General features: G+C 42.4%; 1 protein-coding gene across 3 annotated transcripts in view; it reads left to right on the top strand.

Moving 5' to 3' along the window:
• Positions 1 to 5,945: 5,945 nt before the first annotated feature.
• The window catches only part of LOC118394737 (rho GTPase-activating protein 21-like), an 85,264-nt gene continuing 72,386 nt past the window's right edge, over positions 5,946 to 18,823 (top strand). The window contains exons 1-2 of one of the 3 annotated variants that reach the window (XM_035788229.2): positions 5,946 to 6,176; positions 6,975 to 7,200. In XM_035788229.2, coding sequence (XP_035644122.1) covers positions 7,132 to 7,200 — 69 coding nt within the window. In that variant the 5' untranslated portion in view covers positions 5,946 to 6,176; positions 6,975 to 7,131. Of the gene's footprint in view, positions 6,177 to 6,261; positions 6,762 to 6,974; positions 7,201 to 18,823 lie in introns of those variants that run through there. The other 2 variants (XM_035788232.2, XM_035788231.2) reach the window with 2 other exon arrangements.

Consider the following 18,823-nt stretch of genomic DNA (forward strand, 5'->3'; position numbering starts at 1 on the left):
CCGGGAATAGAACCCACTACCTTGCCATTGCAAGCACCATGCTCTACCAGCTACAGAGAACCAGTTAATGCATGACTTTTCCTTCATAGAAAATAAAGTGTCTTTATGTATGCTTTTTGTACTTTACTTTGGTCACTATAGAGCTGCTCACCAGATTGAAAACCCACTGTTCATCACGTCTCACTTAGGCCTAACCATGTATCAAGTCCTACCTTATTCAACCAAAATAATCGTGTGATGATAGTATACCATAGTATACCATAGTATACCATAGATAGTATACCATAGCATATTTCATATACCTGGGCGACTATTACATGACAACCCAACTCTAAAATTGTTGTCAACAGTTTCTGTCCTTTCCCAGTTTCTTGGTCATAAACACCTGGTCTTCCTGGAAGCTTTATATGGTTCTGGTTGTTTCACCTTGTGGTGGAGAAATGGGTCAAACAGACAACTTTACAAGGTTTGAACTTGCCTCAGCAGACTTTGACCTGGTAAATGCACTGACAAAACTAGGCCAGCAGCAGAAAGAATAGAGATACTCAAAGGACCAAAAGAGAGCAAGTTGTGTGTGAACTGCTGGGTCCATAGCATACAACTGACATATGATTCCACAGTGTTGAAGCAGCGGGACAAGCAGTGTTATAAAAACCAAAAGGTTTTGTCTGTTTACCTGCTAGTGAACTCTGTTATAGTGTTTGATACGTGATTGCCTCTCCATATACAATGTTACAGCAGACAATTGAGACATTCAAGATTACTATCAATATCAACCTATTCCAGATGTATATATTCTTGTTTATGTCATGATACTTACACCTCTAAAATAGAGCTGGTCCTGCATGCCCATAAAATGTAAGTATCTCCTCTTGCCACCACAGCCCCTCGCAGAACCGTTGGAAGTAGAACTGGCAGCCGTTGGCGGTAGAACTGGACAGGCAGGGCAGCATTGTGAAAGTCCCTTGGCCAGGATGACCTCCTTGACAAAAGCCACCAATCCCAGGAACAGGTGGTCCCTTCTGTTGGGAAGGAATGAAAGGGACATTTGTCTGGGCCCTGAGAAAAGCAGCACTTTTAAGTCCCTCCTTTCAGGTTTGTGTGTGCGTGCAAGTGTGTGATTGTGAGTGTGTGTAAAATGTAACAAATTATAACACAGACCATGTCATTCTAATTCCCCCCCAAACATATCTAAGTATTAAAGGTTAAACTAGCACCTACATCAAAGTACTCTGAAAAAGCAAAATTGTAGAAACTAAATGCTATAATTCCAGTTCAATTCAGTCGGAGACCACAGCCGGTGTATGTGCCAGATATTACTACAGAGGAAAACCAAAGAGGGTAATGATGATTGTATTGGATGGTGGGAACTCTATCGCTCATACAGTGGGAATAAACATTCCACAGGCCCTGTCATCCACATGCCAACCCCTTCTCAACCCTACTGAACCAGCCACCATGTGACTATTGTAATCTAACCAAGCAGTTGTTGTATAGGTGTATGAGTGTTTGTATAGGTGTTTGTGTGACAGAGATAGATACAAACAGACATACATTTTCATATTGGTCCCCCGTGGGAATCGAACCCACAACCATAGCATTGCAATGGTCTACCAAATGAGCCACATCATCACATCATCACAAACCAATTCATGTCTCAATGTATTCAACTACTGTACTGTGCATTGTTTTTCTTCATGGTGATGGAAAGTATACAGGTACAAACCTAGATGACCAGCCTATGTACAATACAGGAATGTACATTTACATTAAGTGGTTTGTAAGGATGGTAAATTAATACTGCATAACAAGTGGTTGTTTTTCCATTTTATTTGATCAAGAAAAATATTTTAATTTATGTGGATGTTTTGTGTCTTTGCCCAAAGCTTTGCACCTTTTGATGTAAATGTTTGAGGACCGGGTTTGGTACTTTCTGGATCCCATTAGAATGACAATTGCAGAAAAAGGGACGGGGATATTACAATTCCAACTATAGAATCCTGCAAGATATTGTTCTTAATTATACAACTACCTTTTTTGCCAAAGCAGAGATGCTGAAAAAAAATGTTGGTCCGCCAGTATTAGTAAAGGCCCAGGGCACTACTTTTGTGAAAAAATATTTCTATAAAAAAAAAAAGTATTAATACATTTTTAAATTCTGATTTTTCAGGGGATGCCCGAGCATTTCAGAACTATTTTAGTCCTCTGAGTTTTATCCCTTTGAGTGCCCCAAAAGTGAAAAAGTCCAAAAGGTTTTTGCCTCATTAGCTAGGTTTCCATCCAATTGGTGATAGATTTTCATGCCTATATTCTAAAATCTGCATAAAGACAATATGCACATTTTCCCACCGGTGGGAAACTAATTTTACAGACACAAAAAAATCCCACCATGTCGAACGAACAAATGATCTGTCGGCATTTATAAAATCTCCTGAAACTGACGGTTTATTAAACACATTTCCATCCACAGTTTTTATTCATTAAAAAAATCAAGATGTGATGGAAACAGGAAGTTTCGGTACAATTTTATCAATGCAGACAGATAATGTGTTTGTTCGACATGGTGGGATTCTTTTGTGTCAGTATAATTTATTTAGCAAGAAATGGCCTTTATGGGCAAATATTTATATAATAACCATCATATGGAAGTTTAACTGGAGTCACATTAAGATATGGTGTGTGGTTCTTCTACGATGACTCCGGAAACCATGCAGTTTATTAGTCTACATATGGAATAAGTTATAATATACTTCACAGGGTGGTGAAAGTGCACGGTGATCTTGATGCTCGTTTCCAAAAAATATTGAGGGGTCTTATTCTGGTGACATGACGCTTGACTGCCATTTGGCAAATAAAAATATTCTCACTCTTATCCATAATAATCGGATAATGCAGACTAGTTTACCCACACAGCCTACCCACACTGGATCTGCGAGTTGTTGGCTAGAGAGCACGTGCCAAGACCAGAGTAGGCACATTTGCTATTTGACGCAACAGTTTTTGTGGCAAAACTATCGGTAGAGTTGATTTTTATTTGGAACACGTAAGTGAAAAAGTACATTGTGTGCACTACATCATCACAGACAGATTTTTATCTGTATTTGGTGGAAACACACCACTGGTGGGAAAATTCACGTATTTTCTTTATTCAGATTTGTTATTATTTGCATTAAAATCTGTAGCCAATTTGATGGTAACCTAGCTAGTGGAATAACAAAAACACCACCTCTTGCGGCTTTACAAGGAGTCATACAATTGGTCGAATTTTAAAGCAGAAGTTGCTACGATGATTGTGATTGGCCGGAAGCCGTGAACGCTTTTGTCCAGAACCCATTATGGTGTTATAGGTGTCAAGCTTATAGTCATGTGGCAGCAGTTTGTAGGAGGGAGATTCCTAGATATGAGAACATCAGACATCAGACAAAGGAATTTGTAGTATTGGTGGAAAAAGTTGTGTGTGTAAAAACTAGAGGGGTACCCATGGTGCCGGAGATTAGAGGTGTCCTGTCAGTGTAGTGCAGAAGGTGTCATATGCTGAGGCAGTGAAGAGAGTAGTAGAGGAAGGTGGGTCAAGGGTGAGGGATCCTAAGAAGATCCCTGTGAATAGGCCGAGGTGAACAGAGGAATAACGTGCTTCAGTAAGGTTGTTTTTTTTTGCGTTCATGGCCATGGTTGTTAATTGTACCGCAGGAATGGAACATAAATCACAGAGGATAGATGTTGTGGTGGCAGCTGCAGAGTACTTGGGTGCAGTGGCAGATTTAGGTTTAGGCGACATGGGCAGCTGCCCATGGCGGCATCTTGCAGGGGGTGGCACGGGGCGCCCGCATAAAACAAAATCGGAATGGTGACATCAATCATCAGGTTTGCAGACGACAACAGTAGTGGGCTTGATCACCATCAACGACAAGACAGCCTACAGGGAGGAGGAGAGGGCACTCGGAGTGAGGTGTCAGGAAATCAACCTCTCACTCAACGTCAACAAAACTAATGAGATGATTGTGGACTTCAGGAAACAGCAGAGGGAGACCCCCCCCCCTATCCACATTGAAGGGACAGCAGTGGAGGTAGTGGAACATTTTAAGTGCTGGGCGTACACATCAGACAAACTGAAATGGTCCACCCACATAGACAGTGTGGTGAAGAAGGCGCAACAGCGCCTCTTCAACCTCAGGAGGCTAAAGAAATTACAGATGCCCAATCAAGAGCATCCTGTCGGGCTGTATCACCGCCTGGTACGGAAACTGCACTCTCAACCGCAAGGCTGTCCAGAGGGTGCTGCGGTCTGCACAACACATCACCGGGGGCAAACTACCTGCCCTCCATGACACCTACAGCACCCGATATCACAGGAACAACCACCCGAGCCACTGCCCGTTCACCCCACTATCATCCAGAAGGCGAGGTCAGTACAGGTGTATCAAAGCTGTGACCGAGAGATTGAGAAACAGTTTCTATCTCAAGGCCATAAGACTGCTAAACAGCCATCAGTAACTCAGAGAGGCTGCTGCCTACATTGAGACCCAATCACTGGACACTTTAATAAATGGATCACTAGTCACTTTAAACAATGCCACTTTAAATAATGCCACTTTGATAATGTTTACATATCTTAAATTACTCATATCACATGTATGTACTGTATTTTATACCATCTACTGCACATTGCCTATGCCGCTGGGCCGTCGCTCATCCATATACTTATATGTACATATTCTCATTCACACCTTTAGATTTGTGTGTATTAGGTAGTTGCTGGGGAATTGTTAGATTACTTGTTAGATATTACTGCACTGTCGGAACTTGAAGCACAGCATTTCGCTACACTCACATTAACATCTGTTAACCATGTGTATGTGACCAATACAATTTGATTTGATTAGCGCGATCGGTTCTCTATCGCTCATTTGCACGTCACGTCAATGATATCATGTTACCGTGTGGGACTGTGGGTCAATTAACCTTGTCGGAGTGGGCACCCTGATTTTAGTTTGTGAGCTAGGCAGAAGCTAGGCAGAAGTATGAGATGTAGAGGGGGGCGGAGGTCGGTTGACCTCAGGTCTCCCCACTGGAAGCCCGAGGTAGGGGGAGCGGGGGAATCGATCAAATAGCGCACCTCTAACTTTGTACAGTACTAATGCAATTAGTCAAATCAGTCACACTATGTAATGCTACCAAATACACCACAATTCATTCATAATACTGTGAATATATAGTTTCACAGGCATATCGTTGCATTTTTTTCTGGTTTGTGCAAAATCATGAATATATAGTTTCGCAGACATATCGCTGCATTTTTTAATGGTTTGTGCAAAATCGTTAATAATATATAACCAAGGTGAATTGGTTTAGTCTTGACTCTTGGTTGACAGGTTTGGTGGATGGGTATAATGTGTTGATGCTCGAGTGCCAAATCAACACAAATGTATTTCTATTTGTCTTTGTTACTTATTTTTGATATTTATGAGTCTTATTTTTGTAAATATTTTATATGTATATAGTTTTAAATGTTATGATCATGTATTTGTGTTGTTCCAAATGTCTGAATAATGTTTTATTTGTTTTGTGTTGGCGGGGGACACTGAATGGGGGGTTTGCCCAGGGAGCCATACAAGCTGGAACCGCCACTGCTTGGGTGTAAGAGATTTTACTGCAGAAGAGTTACAAAATGTTTTGAATTATAGTGTCCCATTCTCCCAGTCTGCTGGCCTGGAGTGTTTTGGATCAGATGGGGGCAAAAGTAGCAGAATAGTGGTGAGGTTTTAATGGGTGCAGGGTTAGTTGGTAGGGCAATACATCAATAAAATCCATGTATTTTACAGTGTGATGAAGCCATACTAAAGAATAATAGGCTGATACACAGCCAATACAGTAGTCGGCGGCATGCCCCTATAACATTTGTTTGCGGACTGTCATAATACCAAAGAAGAAGCCTTGCCGGGAGTGGCGCTGGCGAAAAGAGGATGGTCTTTGGCATTCTGGAAGGCTTGAACAAAATTCCAACTTCCAGCAGCCGCGTGTCTCCCTGGAGTTCGGATGGGATACATATGTGACTGTATTTCGTTAGGATATGTAAATATGACTGAAACTGACACGGGGCCATAATTTTATTTGAGTGATTTTTATGAGAAATAAATACGTTTCAACACAGTCTGTAACGTCGCTTTTCACAACAGGTAGGTTTACTTTAGCCCATTAAATAGCATGCTAACGTTAGCTGGCTACCTACGAACGTTAGCTAACTTGGTCACATTGCACGGATATTGTTTTTAATGCCAACTACAAACTTCTGAAGAATAGCCAGCTAGCTAAACAGGTTCCACGCGTTTGTTTTGTAGTGTTAGATGTAGCTACCTAACTACACTTCTGAAAACTCTTGCTGTATCGTGTCATCTGTAATTTTAACGTCCTCCCACCCCACAACGAGGTTGTTTGTTGTTGAGGAAAACGTTGGCTTCTTTGTATTGATCGGATCCAACTTCATTTAACGAAGTTTAGCCAGGGCAGGAAAAGAATCGGCGACCACCGTAACCGCATTCCTGTGTGTTCTCCACTGGACCTGTTTAACTTTACCTGAAAAGAAAATAGCAGAACGTATAGTACGGTGACCAGTGAAAGACGTCTCCGTTAGCTCTCTCGGTCCGAACACAAGAAAAACAGGGTGGCAAGTTTTGCCTCACGAGTTAGTTACTAACGTTGGTCCCCAAAGCGAGTCGCATCGATCGGCTTTGCCTCCTGCCTACTTGTTGATTGGCTTGCTGGTAATAACCTAGCTGATCATTCATACGTTAGTTTTGGTAAATATTATTAGAAAGGTAATAGCAAGCAACATTTTTGCCCTAACCTTAGTTATAATTTTCAAATTTCAACTATGCTTATCAATGTTAGCTAGCATTGGAATATAAATTGTGTCGTGTATTTCAATATAGCAGTCACTAATGCAATTCGTTCAAATAAACTTATTTCACATTCAGCTCAACAATTTGGACCAGATACGGAAACATGGATTACGGTGTGAACTGGAGAGACGAACCCTAACGTTACCTGGAGGACTCGACTGCTGTCTATTTGCTGGGATCTATAGCTTTCGATGTGTGTACTAAAGGATTGTCACCTCTTGTGTGAAGTGAAATGATGGCGTCACGTTGGAAAGGTCCATTCGATGAAGAGGAGAGACTGACCAGACCCTCTTTGTGCAAGGTACATAAGCCACACTCAAATTCATGCCCAAAATTCCAACATTTTACCACCTTATATTATATATATATATATATATATATAAAGGTTGTTTTTGGGTGACTCAAAGTTCTTCTCATAGAAATTGGGGTCCCGGAGATGATCAATTAGATGTAGGTTAAGCTACAGGTAACTGCCAAAATAAAGGAAACACTTGAGTAAATTATGGGGATACAAAGTATGTTGAAAGCAATGTTCCTGCGTTAATTAAGCAATTATCATCCCATCATGAATAAAAATGCCCAGTTGCCCATTATTTTGGCTACCATGGCTAGAAGAAAAGATGCCAGCTTCAAAATATGCTCCCTTACAAATATTCCACTAACTTAGATTTTGACACAATAGGAGTAGGCCCAACCTAAGCTTAGTTCTCAACCCAGTTACGGTCAGCCTGTTCCATCAACCTCAGCTCACTTAAGCATAGTGTATGTCAATTTTTTATTTTTTTATTTCACCTTTATTTAACCAGGTAGGCTAGTTGAGAACAAGTTCTCATTTGCAACTGTGACCTGGCCAAGATAAAGCGTAGCAATTCGACACATACAGCAACACAGAGTTAGACATGGAATAAACAAAACATACAGTCAATAATACAGTAGAACAAAATAAAACAAAGTCTATATACAGTGAGTGCAAATGAGGTAAGTTAAGGAAATAAATAAGCCATGGTGGTGAAGTAATTACAAAATAGCAATTAAACACTGGAATTGTAGATTGGCAGAAGATAAATGTGCAGGTAGAGATACTGGGGTGCAAAGGAGCAAAATAAATAAATAAATACCACTATGGGAATGAGGTAGGTAGATAGATGGGCTGTTTACAGATGGGCTATGTACAGGTGCAGTGATCTGTAAGCTGCTCTGACAGCTGGTGCTTAAAGCTAGTGAGGGAGATGTGAGTCAACAGCTTCAGAGATTTTTGCAATTCGTTCCAGTCATGGGCAGCAGAGAACTGGAAGGAAAGACGACCAAAGCAGGAATTGGCTTTGGGGGTGACCAGTGAGATATATCTGCTGGAGCGCGTGCTACGAGTGGGTGCTGCTATGGTGACCAGTGAGCTGAGATAAGGCGGGGCTATACCTAGCAGAGACTTGTAGATAACCTGTAGCCAGTGGATTTGGCGACGAGTATGAAGCGAGGGCCAACCAACGAGAGCATACAGGTCGCAATGGTGGGTAGTGTATGGGGCTTTGGTGACAAAACAGATGGCACTGTGATAGACTGCATCCAGTTTGTTGAGTAGAGTGTTGGAGGCTATTTTATAGATGACATCACCAAAGTCGAGGATCGGTAGGATGGTCAGTTTTACGAGGGTATGTTTGGCAGCATGAGTGAAGGATGCTTTGTTGCGATATAGGAAGCCGATTCTAGATTTAATTTTGGATTGGAGATGCTTAATGTGAGTCTGGAAGGAGAGTTTACAGTCTAACCAGACACCCAGGTATTTGTAGTTGTCCACGTATTCTAAGTCAGAGCCCTCCAGAGTAGTGATGCTGGACGGGCGGGCAGGTGCGGGCAGTGATCGATTGAATAGCATGCATTTAGTTTTATTTGTGTTTAAGAGCAGTTGGAGGCCACGGAAGGAGTGTTGTATGGCATTGAAGTGCGTCTGGAGGTTAGTTAACAGTGCCCAAGGAGGGGCCAGAAGTATACAGAATGGTGTCGTCTGCGTAGAGGTGGATCAGAGAATCACCAGCAGCAAGAGCAATATCATTGATGAATACAGAAAAGAGAGTCGGCCCGAGAATTGAACCCTGTGGCACTCCCATAGACTGTCAGAGGACCGGACAACAGTCCGTAGTTGGTAAACCAGGCGAGGCAATCATTTGAGAAACCAAGGCTGTCGAGTCTGCCAATAAGAATGTTGTGATGGACAGTCGAAAGCCTTGGCCAGGTCGATGAATACGGCTGCACAGTAATGTCTCTTATCGATGGCGGTTATGATGTCGTTTAGAACCTTGAGCGTGGCTGAGGTGCACCCATGACCAGCTCTGAAACCAGATTGCATAGCAGAGAAGGTATGGTGGGATTCGAAATGGTCAGTAATCTGTTTGTTAACTTGGCTTTCGAAGACCTTAGAAAGACAGGGTAGGATAGATATAGGTCTGAAGCAGTTTGGGTCTAGAGTGTCAGCCCCTTTGAAGAGGGGGATGACCGTGGCAGCTTTCCAATCTTTGGGAATCTCAGACGATACGAAAGAGAGGTTGAACAGGCAGGTAATAGGGGTTGCAACAATTTCGGCAGATATTTTTAGAAAGAGAGGGTCCAGATTGTCTAGCCCGGCTGATTTGTAGGGGTCCAGATTTTGCAGCTCTTTCAGAACATCAGCTATCTGGATTTGGGTAAACCTAGTAAAACCCATTTTATCATGAGTCATTTTGACCAATCACTGATATTGGAGTGTTTTTAACTGCTGTGTCGCTAGAGCAGATGGAACATACTATAGTGATGCATCCAGTGTAATTATCCACAGTTAGTGTGCCACTAGTGAATGGGTTGTTTTTCTCTGAGGAGCCCTAGCCTATAAAGGCTCTATTAGACAGACTCTCCACTCCTGTGATCTGTACCTCATTAAAGCCCAGGACTTAACTTGTTTAGCAGCCATTTACAGAGCATTATATGGCTCTCTGATGGATATCGGAAATTGGATAGAGGACTCTGCTTTCTTCCTGTAGGCCTTGGGTTGTCTGTTATGCTCAGTCTCTGGTAAATATAGAGATGGGTTAGGGTTAGCTTAGGCTATTTTATCCAGTTTCATTTCTCCATTACACTGTGTAAAGGCAGGACACTGTACAATGTGTAGTTTAACACTGTGTAGTGTTCTGCTTTCTTGTCGAATTCAACAAAAGTTCTGTTTTTCTTTTGATGGCACTCCTAATAGGGAAGTAATGATTCACCGCGTCAGTCCCGGTTCAAATGTTTAAGATATGAGTTCATCGGTCTGGAGGATTCCAAACAGATCCAAATGTAGCATGCATTTGTCAGAAAATCGGTACAAAAGTTATGAACCAGTGAACCAGTGATTTACTATTTTTGTTGTTGTTGATCAAATTACTTTCCACCCTCCTGAAAATACCTTTAATCTTTTGTGACAACTGCATCCTCCTTGTCTAACTAAGCATGTAATTAGGTTGACAGTCATTGATCTACAAGTAATTTTGCATACCAAACAACCCCAGACAATATCAGTAGCCTAGTCAAAATGCTCGCTGTGCACAGCTTCGTGCGCTGACCAATGAGAAGTAGGCCTGTTCCTGATCTGGCTCATCTATGCATCACCTTCAGCATTCAAATAAAAAAAAGTTAGTAAAAAAGTAAAGCAAACTAACTGATAGTGGGTTGGAAGATGCCCAATTTCCTTTATGGCTCAGCTCAGGTGCCTACATACACAAGACATGCTGTACACATAATTTACACATACACACACACAGAGAAGTCAGCTCAGACAGATCCAGCTCAGAGAGGCCCAGCTCAAAGCGCCTCAGCAGCAGATTTTAATTTAAGATCGGTGTCCGGTTGAGCTAACGTGCGCTAATGTGATTAGCATGATGTTGTAAGTAACAAGAACATTTCCCAGGAAATAGATATGTATTTTTATGGGCAGAAAGTTTAAATTCTTGTTAATCTAACTGCACTGTCCAATTACAGTAGCTATTAGTGAAAAATACCATGCTATTGTTTGAGAGTGCACAGCAACAAAAACGTTTATCATGGCATCTGGTTTGATACATTCACCTCTGAAGGTAAATAATGTACTTATATTCAGTAATCATAGTTTTGTTTGATAAAATCAATTTTTACATTCAAATGTAGGAACTGGGTGCGACAGTTTGAACCCCTGCTGTGTCAGCCCCCCCATCTAGATGTGTGAAGGTTAGTGTATTTTCTGTAGGGAAGCTAATTGTCCATAATTAACATATCATTTTTGTATCTTCTCTATAGTTATGTACTTGAAAATGTATCAATTTACCAATTCGGCACATTTGCGCAGACTTGATACAACATTGTGAACAGTAATGCAATGGTTCATTGGATCAGTCTAAAACTTTGAACGTACACTGCACACACATCTAAATTGCACCTAGACTATGTGATATAATGGCCCGTATCTTGCATTTCAAAGATGGGGGGGGGAATAAATTCAAACGCATGTTTTTTTCTTTGTATTATCTTTCACCAGATCTAATGTGTTATATTCATCTACATTCATTTCACAGTTCCACAAACTTCAAAGTGTTTCCTTTCAAATGTTATCATAAATATGCATGCACTTGATTCAGTTCCTGAGCTACAGGCAGTTAGATTTGGGTATGTCATTTTAGGCGGAAATGGAAAAAAGTGTCATCAGCAAACTTTACTGATTTAAGAAGTTAAAATGGAAAATTAATGTGTATGCGACAAATGTTAGCATATCAAATCTTATAGATTCTTTATTCTAATCAACTGAATCGCACCAAATCGTTTCAAACTAAAACGTATCATTCCTGTATCGCATCGGAGCCCTTGTATCTAGATACGCATCGAATCGTCGTGAAAGGGACAGATGCACATCGTTAACGCCTAATAAAACTAGTCAATCAGACTGTAATGTTTCAATGAACTGAATGAGTTCATTGATGGTCACTGGAAAATGTTATATTTTTCAATTAAACTCCCATCACATTACGAAGCCAGATGACCAGCGTAGGGCTGGGCGATATATTTAGAATTAATTAGTTGTTAGTGTTGTCACGATACCAACATTTTTACTAAAGATACAGTACTAGGCCAAGTATTACGATACCGAGTTGTTAAAAAAATCAGTGGCCTAGCGTCCTGATCGCCCCGCACGCATGTTCCCCATTTCGAATTGTTCTGCGCATATGCTGCGCAAAAACCTGTCACTGAAATTCACAATTCTACTCAATACAACATATTGAATTTAACTTCACACTGTTCAGTGTATAATAGAATACAGAATAGACTGGCTGATTTGCTCATATTTGCAAAGACCTACCTGTGTTTTGGCTTGAGGAATGGGAGTAAGGAATATACATGTCATTGTGTCAGTAAGGAGAAAACACTGCAGGAAACCTTTACTCATCAGTTAACACAGACACACACATCGTCTCCCTCTCTCTCGTAAACATACACACCCCACTCTCTCTCCCACAAACTTACACACACACTGCTCACAAATTTTAAAACGTTCAACACCAAACAGAATTTAAGGAGCACCAGAATGAAATAGATGTTTTTATTAGTTATTAAGAACTATATGAATCCTACTTTTTGATGCACATCTCATGAGTAGTAGACCCTTTTCCTTTCTTCCTGTGCCAATCAAATTTGCCTAAACCTACTATCAAGTTACCAGGTTGTTAGCTAGCTAGGAAACATGACTGAACAACGTTAGCAACCTGAGATTAGTTTGAAACGGCCAGCAACATGGTTTGTGAAATTATATGAAATGCGTGCGACTCCCCATAGAAAGAAAAAAAGGCATCTGGTAATATGGGTGATTAAAAAATAAAATAAAAACGTTGAGGCTAGAGACAGTTTTCTTTGCTGTAAAACTGCAAGTATGCCTGTTGTGAAGCGGTGCTCCTTTTCCCCTCTGACACTGAGGCTGCATGATGGTGAACTTGCAAAGTATACTCTGAATGGACTGTGCTCTTGGCAATAACAGGTGATACAATTATATAATGTATCAACATTGCTTGCTCTGCGTGCTGCTCCAATGTTAATAGTGTACATTTGTTACAACAGAAGACTCATTAGGGTCTGCATCACAGCTAAAGTATAAAACTGACACAGGAATAGATGCGCATGAAGAGCGGGATTAAGAGAAGCAGGTGAGAGCTGTTAGGGGATGTGGCTGACTGATTACAGCTGCCACACGTGACATACGCATGAAAGTGAAGTGGATATGACTGGACCTGCGCATACAAGGGACTAGTGGCTCTTGCTTCAATTCAACTGCATTTATAAACAAAACTGACTTGATAAACATTTTATAATCAGTAGGGCTGAAAAGAAGTTGTAGTATCATGTGAAACGGTACACCGGTATTCTAAAATGTTGGTATATAATAAGTGTCATGACGTTTTGGTACCGTGATATTACTGTGGTAACGGTGTACCGTGCAACATATGCTCGCTTTGAGGCAAGCAACACTGAAGCATAAATGAGAGCACCAGCTGTTCCAGACGACTGTGTGATCACGCTCTCCATAGCCAATGTGAGAAAGACCTTTTAAACAGGTAAACATTCAAAAGGCTACGGGGCCCGACGGATTAACAGGACGTGTACTCAGAGCATTCGTGGACCAACTGGCAAGTTTCTGCACTGACATTTTCAACCTCTCACTGTCTGAGTCTGTAATACCAACAAGTTACAAGCAGACCACCAAAGTCTCTGTGCCCAAGAAAGCAAAGGTAACCTAGTGGTTTGAGCGTTTCGCTTACTGGATTGAATCCCCAAGTTGACAAGGTAAATATCTCTCGTTCTGCCCCTGAGCAAGGCAGTTAACACACTGTTCTCCGGGCGCCGAAGACGTGGATGTCGATTAAGGCAGCCCCCCGAACCTCTGATTCAGAGGGGTTGGGTTAAATGAGGCATTCAGTTGTACGATTCAGGCGGCATTCAGTTGTAGGACCTTTCCACTTCCCCCTAAATGACTACCGCCCCGTAGCACTCACGTTGGTAGCCATTAAGTGCTTTGAAAGGCTGGTCTTGGCCCACATCAACACCATCATCCCAGAAACCCTAGACCCACTCCAATTCGCATAACGCCCCAACAAATCCACAGATGACACAATCTCAATCGCACTCCACACTGCCCTTTCCAACCTGGACAAAAGGAAAACCTATGCGAGAATGCTGTTCATTGACTACAGCTCAGCGTTCAACACCATAGTGCCCACAAAGCTCATCACTAATTGAAGGACCCTGGGACAAACACCTCCCTCTGCAACTGGATCCTGGACTTCCTGATGGGCTGCCCCCGGGTGGTAAAGGTAGGCAACAACACATCTGCCACGCTTATCCTCAACACTGCGGCCCCTCAGGGGTGTGTGCTTGGTCCCCTCCTGTACTCCCTGTTCACCCACGACTGTGTGGCTAAGCATGACTCCAACACCACCATTAAGTTTGCTGATGACACAAGTGGTTGGCCTGATCACTGACAACGATGAGACTGACTATAGGGAGGAGGTCAGAGTCCTGGCAGTGTGGTGCCAAAAAGTTCTACAGCTGCACCATCAAGAGCATCCTAACCGGTTGCATCACCACCTGGTATGGCAACTGCTCAGCATCCGACCGCAAGGCATGACAGAGGGTATTGTGTACGGCCCAGTACATCACTGGGGCCAAGCTTCCTGCCATCCAGGACCTAAACTCAGCAAAAGATTAAACAACTGAACAAGTTCCACAGACATGTGACTTACAGAAATAAGAATAATATGTTCCTGAACAAAGGGGGGTCAAAATCAAAATAACAGTCAGTATCTGGTGTGGCCCTAGCTGCATTAAGTACTGCAGTGCATCTCCTCATGGACTGCACCAGATTTTCCAGTTCTTGCTGTGAGATGTTACCCAACTCTTCCACCAAGGCACCTGCAAGTTACTGGACATTTCTGGGGGGAATAGCCCAAGCCCTTACCCTCCGATCCAACAGGTCCCAGACGTGCTCAATTGGATTGAGATCCGGGCTCTTTGCTGGCCATGGCAGAACACTAACATTCATGTCTTGCAGGAAATCATGCACAGAATGAGCAGTATGGCTGGTGGCATTGTCATGCTGGAGGGTCATGTCAGGATGAGCCTGCAGGAAGGGTACCACATGAGGGAGGAGGATGTCTTCCCTATAACGCATATTGTTGAGATTGCCTGCATTGACAACAAGCTCAGTCCGATGATGCTGTGCAACACTGCCCCAGACCATGACGGACACTCCCCCTCCAAATCAATCCCGCTTCAGAGTACAGGCCTCGGTGTAATGCTCATCGATGATAAATGCAAGTCAGACCATCACTCCTGGTGAGACGAAAACGTGACTCGGCAGTAAAGAGCACTTTTTGCCAGTCCTGTCTGGTCCAGCGATGGTGGGTTTGTGCCTATTGGCGACGTTGTTGCCGGTGACGTCTGGTGAGGATCTGCCTTACAACAGCCTTACAAGCCCTCAGTCCAGCCTCTCTCAGCCTATTGCGGTTAGTCTGAGCACTGATGGAGGGATTGTGCGTTCCTGGTGTAACTCGGGCAGTTGTTACCATCCTGTACCTGTCCCGCCGGTGTGATGTTCGGATGTACGGGTTCTGTGCAGGTTTTACACGTGGTCTGCCACTGCGTCCGTCCGTCTTGTCTCCCTGTAGCTCTGTCTTAGCGGTCTCACGGTACGGACATTGCAATTTATTGCCCTGGCCACATCTGCAGTCCTCATGCCTCCTTGTAGCATGCCTAAGGCACGTTCACACAGATGAGCAGGGACCCTGGGCATCTTTCTTTTGGTGTTTTTCCAGAGTCAGTAGAAAGACCTCTTCAGTGTCCTAAGTTTTCATAACTTTGACCTTAATTGCCTACCATCTGTACGATGTTAGTGTCTTAACGACCGTTCCACAGGTGCATGTCCATTAATTGTTTATGGTTCATTGAACAAGCATGGGAAATTAAACCCTTTACAATGAAGCTCTGTGAAGTTATTTGGATTTTTATGAATCGGATCCTAAAAAAGTGAGGTTTCTTTTTTTGATGAGTTTATATACTAGGCAGTGTCAGAGCAAGTCCCAAAAAATTGTTAGACTCCAGTCTCGGTCCAAAAGGCTCCTTAACAGCTTCTACCCCCAAGCCCTACGACTGCTGAACAATGAATCATATTGTATTTTTACATTTTTTATTATTCAACCTTTTATTAACTAGGCAAGTCAGTTAAGAACAAATTCTTATTTTACAATGACGACATATCCCGGCCAAACCCCAACTCGGACAATGCTGGGCCAATTGTGCGCCGCCCTTTGGGACTCCCAATCGCGGCCGGATCGAACCAGGGTCTGTAGTGACGTCTCTAGAACTGAGGTGCAGTGCCTTTAGACTGGTCCTGAGTGGCGCAATGTAAATAGCCACCTGGACTATTGACATTGATCTCCCCCCTTTGTTTTAATCAACAGTGAGTAGCAGCAGTGTTATCTATGCATAGTGACTTTACCCCTCCCACAAGTATAAATTACCTCGACTAACCTGAACCCCTGCACTTTGACTCGGTACCGGTGCCCCCTGTATATAGCCTTGTTATTTTGTTACTTTTTAAATTTTATTTGAACTCTAATTAGATTAATTTTAATGCATATTTTAGCGCAATGTTCGAAATGCTTGTATTGCAAGAATTGAGGTTTACATTTTTTTGCTGTTTGAGTGTTTTGTCTTTTTGGGTACGTCTCCTTGGCTCCTGTGCTGTGTGCACAGTGCACCTTCCGATTCGCACACAGACACCAAGCCCCTGCCACTCACTTTTAGAGTGGAGAACTTAACCTTCATGTCTCAACTTCCAAAATGTAGAACAGAGCAGACCCTACTAAGACAAGAGTATCAAGGAGCATGACTGTGGAAAATGTTTACTGTTTCTGTCACATGGCATTACGGTACCACAAGCAGCATTTTAGCCACAGACATATGTGCTAGCTCTCTAGTCTGTGTTCTATAAATGTGAAATGAGCATAAAAATACAATTATTTAAGGAATTGGCAACTCGTTCTCATTCTGAGAAATAAGCATCTTATCCAGGCAGGCCACTTGATTTCCACATCTCAACAAAGTGAACAGGCTATGCTCAAACAGAGACGGACAGAAGAGTTCCACTGTTCTACCTCATTAGTGAATAGATCCAAGTTGGCTAGACTTTAAATATAACAATTAGCTGGCTACTCACTAGCAGGCGGGCTAGTGCTCGAGAGATTGTGTTAATGTTTTATAATGCCTGCTGTCAGAATTTGGTCATTATTAGTGGATGTCAATTATGCATGTTTCTGGTTACATTTGTAACAAAGGGCATTTTTCAGCAACTTGAACGCAATATCGGTGATTGCAATAAATAGGTTAAACTATTTTGATAAAATAATTAAATTGGTGTTGTCTTGTGGTTGTGGAACACTTATATATTTAGCTTAGGTATCATTTTACAAGCCCTGAATTAATTTGATTATTCCTGACTGTTTGAAATTCAGTGTTGACCTTTTTAATTGTGAAACAAAGCTTATATAGAGAAAATAAATTCCGATGCATACTGTGAATCGCCCATTAGTTTGGAGAAAAAAAAGAGACATGGTTTTTAGCCCATATCGCCCAGCCCTAGGGCAGTGCAATGTCTTGAGCGTGATGAGTTTGGGTGTTTACGTACATACTGTTCTACTGTATGTTTTGCACATTTATAAAAAATAATTTACATAATTATTCAGACCCTTTGCTATCAGACTCGAAATTGAGCTCAGGTGCATTCTGTTTCCATTGATCATCCTTGAGATGTTTTGACAACTTGATTGGAGTCCACCTGTGGTAAATTAAATTGATTGGACATGATTTGGAAAGGTACACCTGCATATATAAGATCCCACAGTTGACCACCGTGCAAAAGCCAAGCCATGAGGTCAAAGGAATTGTCCGTAGAGCTCCGAGACAGGATTGTGTTGAGGCACAGATCTGGGGAAGGGTACCAAAACATTTCTGTAGCATTGAAGGTTCCCAAGAACACAGTGGCCTCCATCATTCATGGATGGAAGAAGTTTGGAACCACCAAGGCTCTTCCTAAATCTGTCCGCCCGGCCAAACTGAGCAATCGGGGGAGAAAGGCCTTGGTCAGAGAGGTAACCAAGAACCCGATGGTCACTGACAGAACTCCCGAGTTCCTCTGTGGAGAGGGTATAACCTTCTAGAAGGACAACAATCTCTGCATCTCCACAATCAGGCATTTATGGTATAGTGGCCAGACGGAAGCCCCTCAGTAAAAAGCACATGACAGCCCACTTGGACCTAAAGACTCTTAGACCATGAGAAACAAGATTCTCTGGTCTGATGAATCCAAGATTGAACTCTTTGCCCTGGCACCATCCTTACGGTGAAGCATGCTCGTGGCAGCATCATGCTGTGGGGATGTTTTTATCTGCAAAGACTGGGAGACTAGTCAGGGTTGATGCAAAGATGAATGGAGCAAAGTACAGAGAGATCCTTGATATCCTGCTACAGAGCACTCAGGACTTAAGACGGGTGAAGGTTAACCTTCCAACAGGACAACGACCGTAAGTACAGAGCCAAGACAATGCAGGAGTGGCTTCGGGACAAGTCTCAGAATGTCCTTGAGTGGCCTGAACTTGAACCCAATCGAACATCTCTGGAGAGACATGAAAATAACTGTAGCAATGCTCCCCATCCAACCTGACAGCTTGAGAGGATCTACAGGTGTGCCAAGCTTGTAGTGTCATACCCAAGAAGACTCAATGCTGTCATCGCTGCCAAATGTGTTTCAACAAAGTACTGAAAAAAGGGTCTGACTACTTATGTAGATGTGATATTTCAGTTTTTTTATTTGAATAAATTAGCACAAAAAATATCAAGATTTAGAA

Source organism: Oncorhynchus keta, chromosome 15, assembly GCF_023373465.1.
Source record: "Oncorhynchus keta strain PuntledgeMale-10-30-2019 chromosome 15, Oket_V2, whole genome shotgun sequence".
Classification (NCBI taxonomy): Eukaryota; Metazoa; Chordata; class Actinopteri; order Salmoniformes; family Salmonidae; genus Oncorhynchus; species Oncorhynchus keta.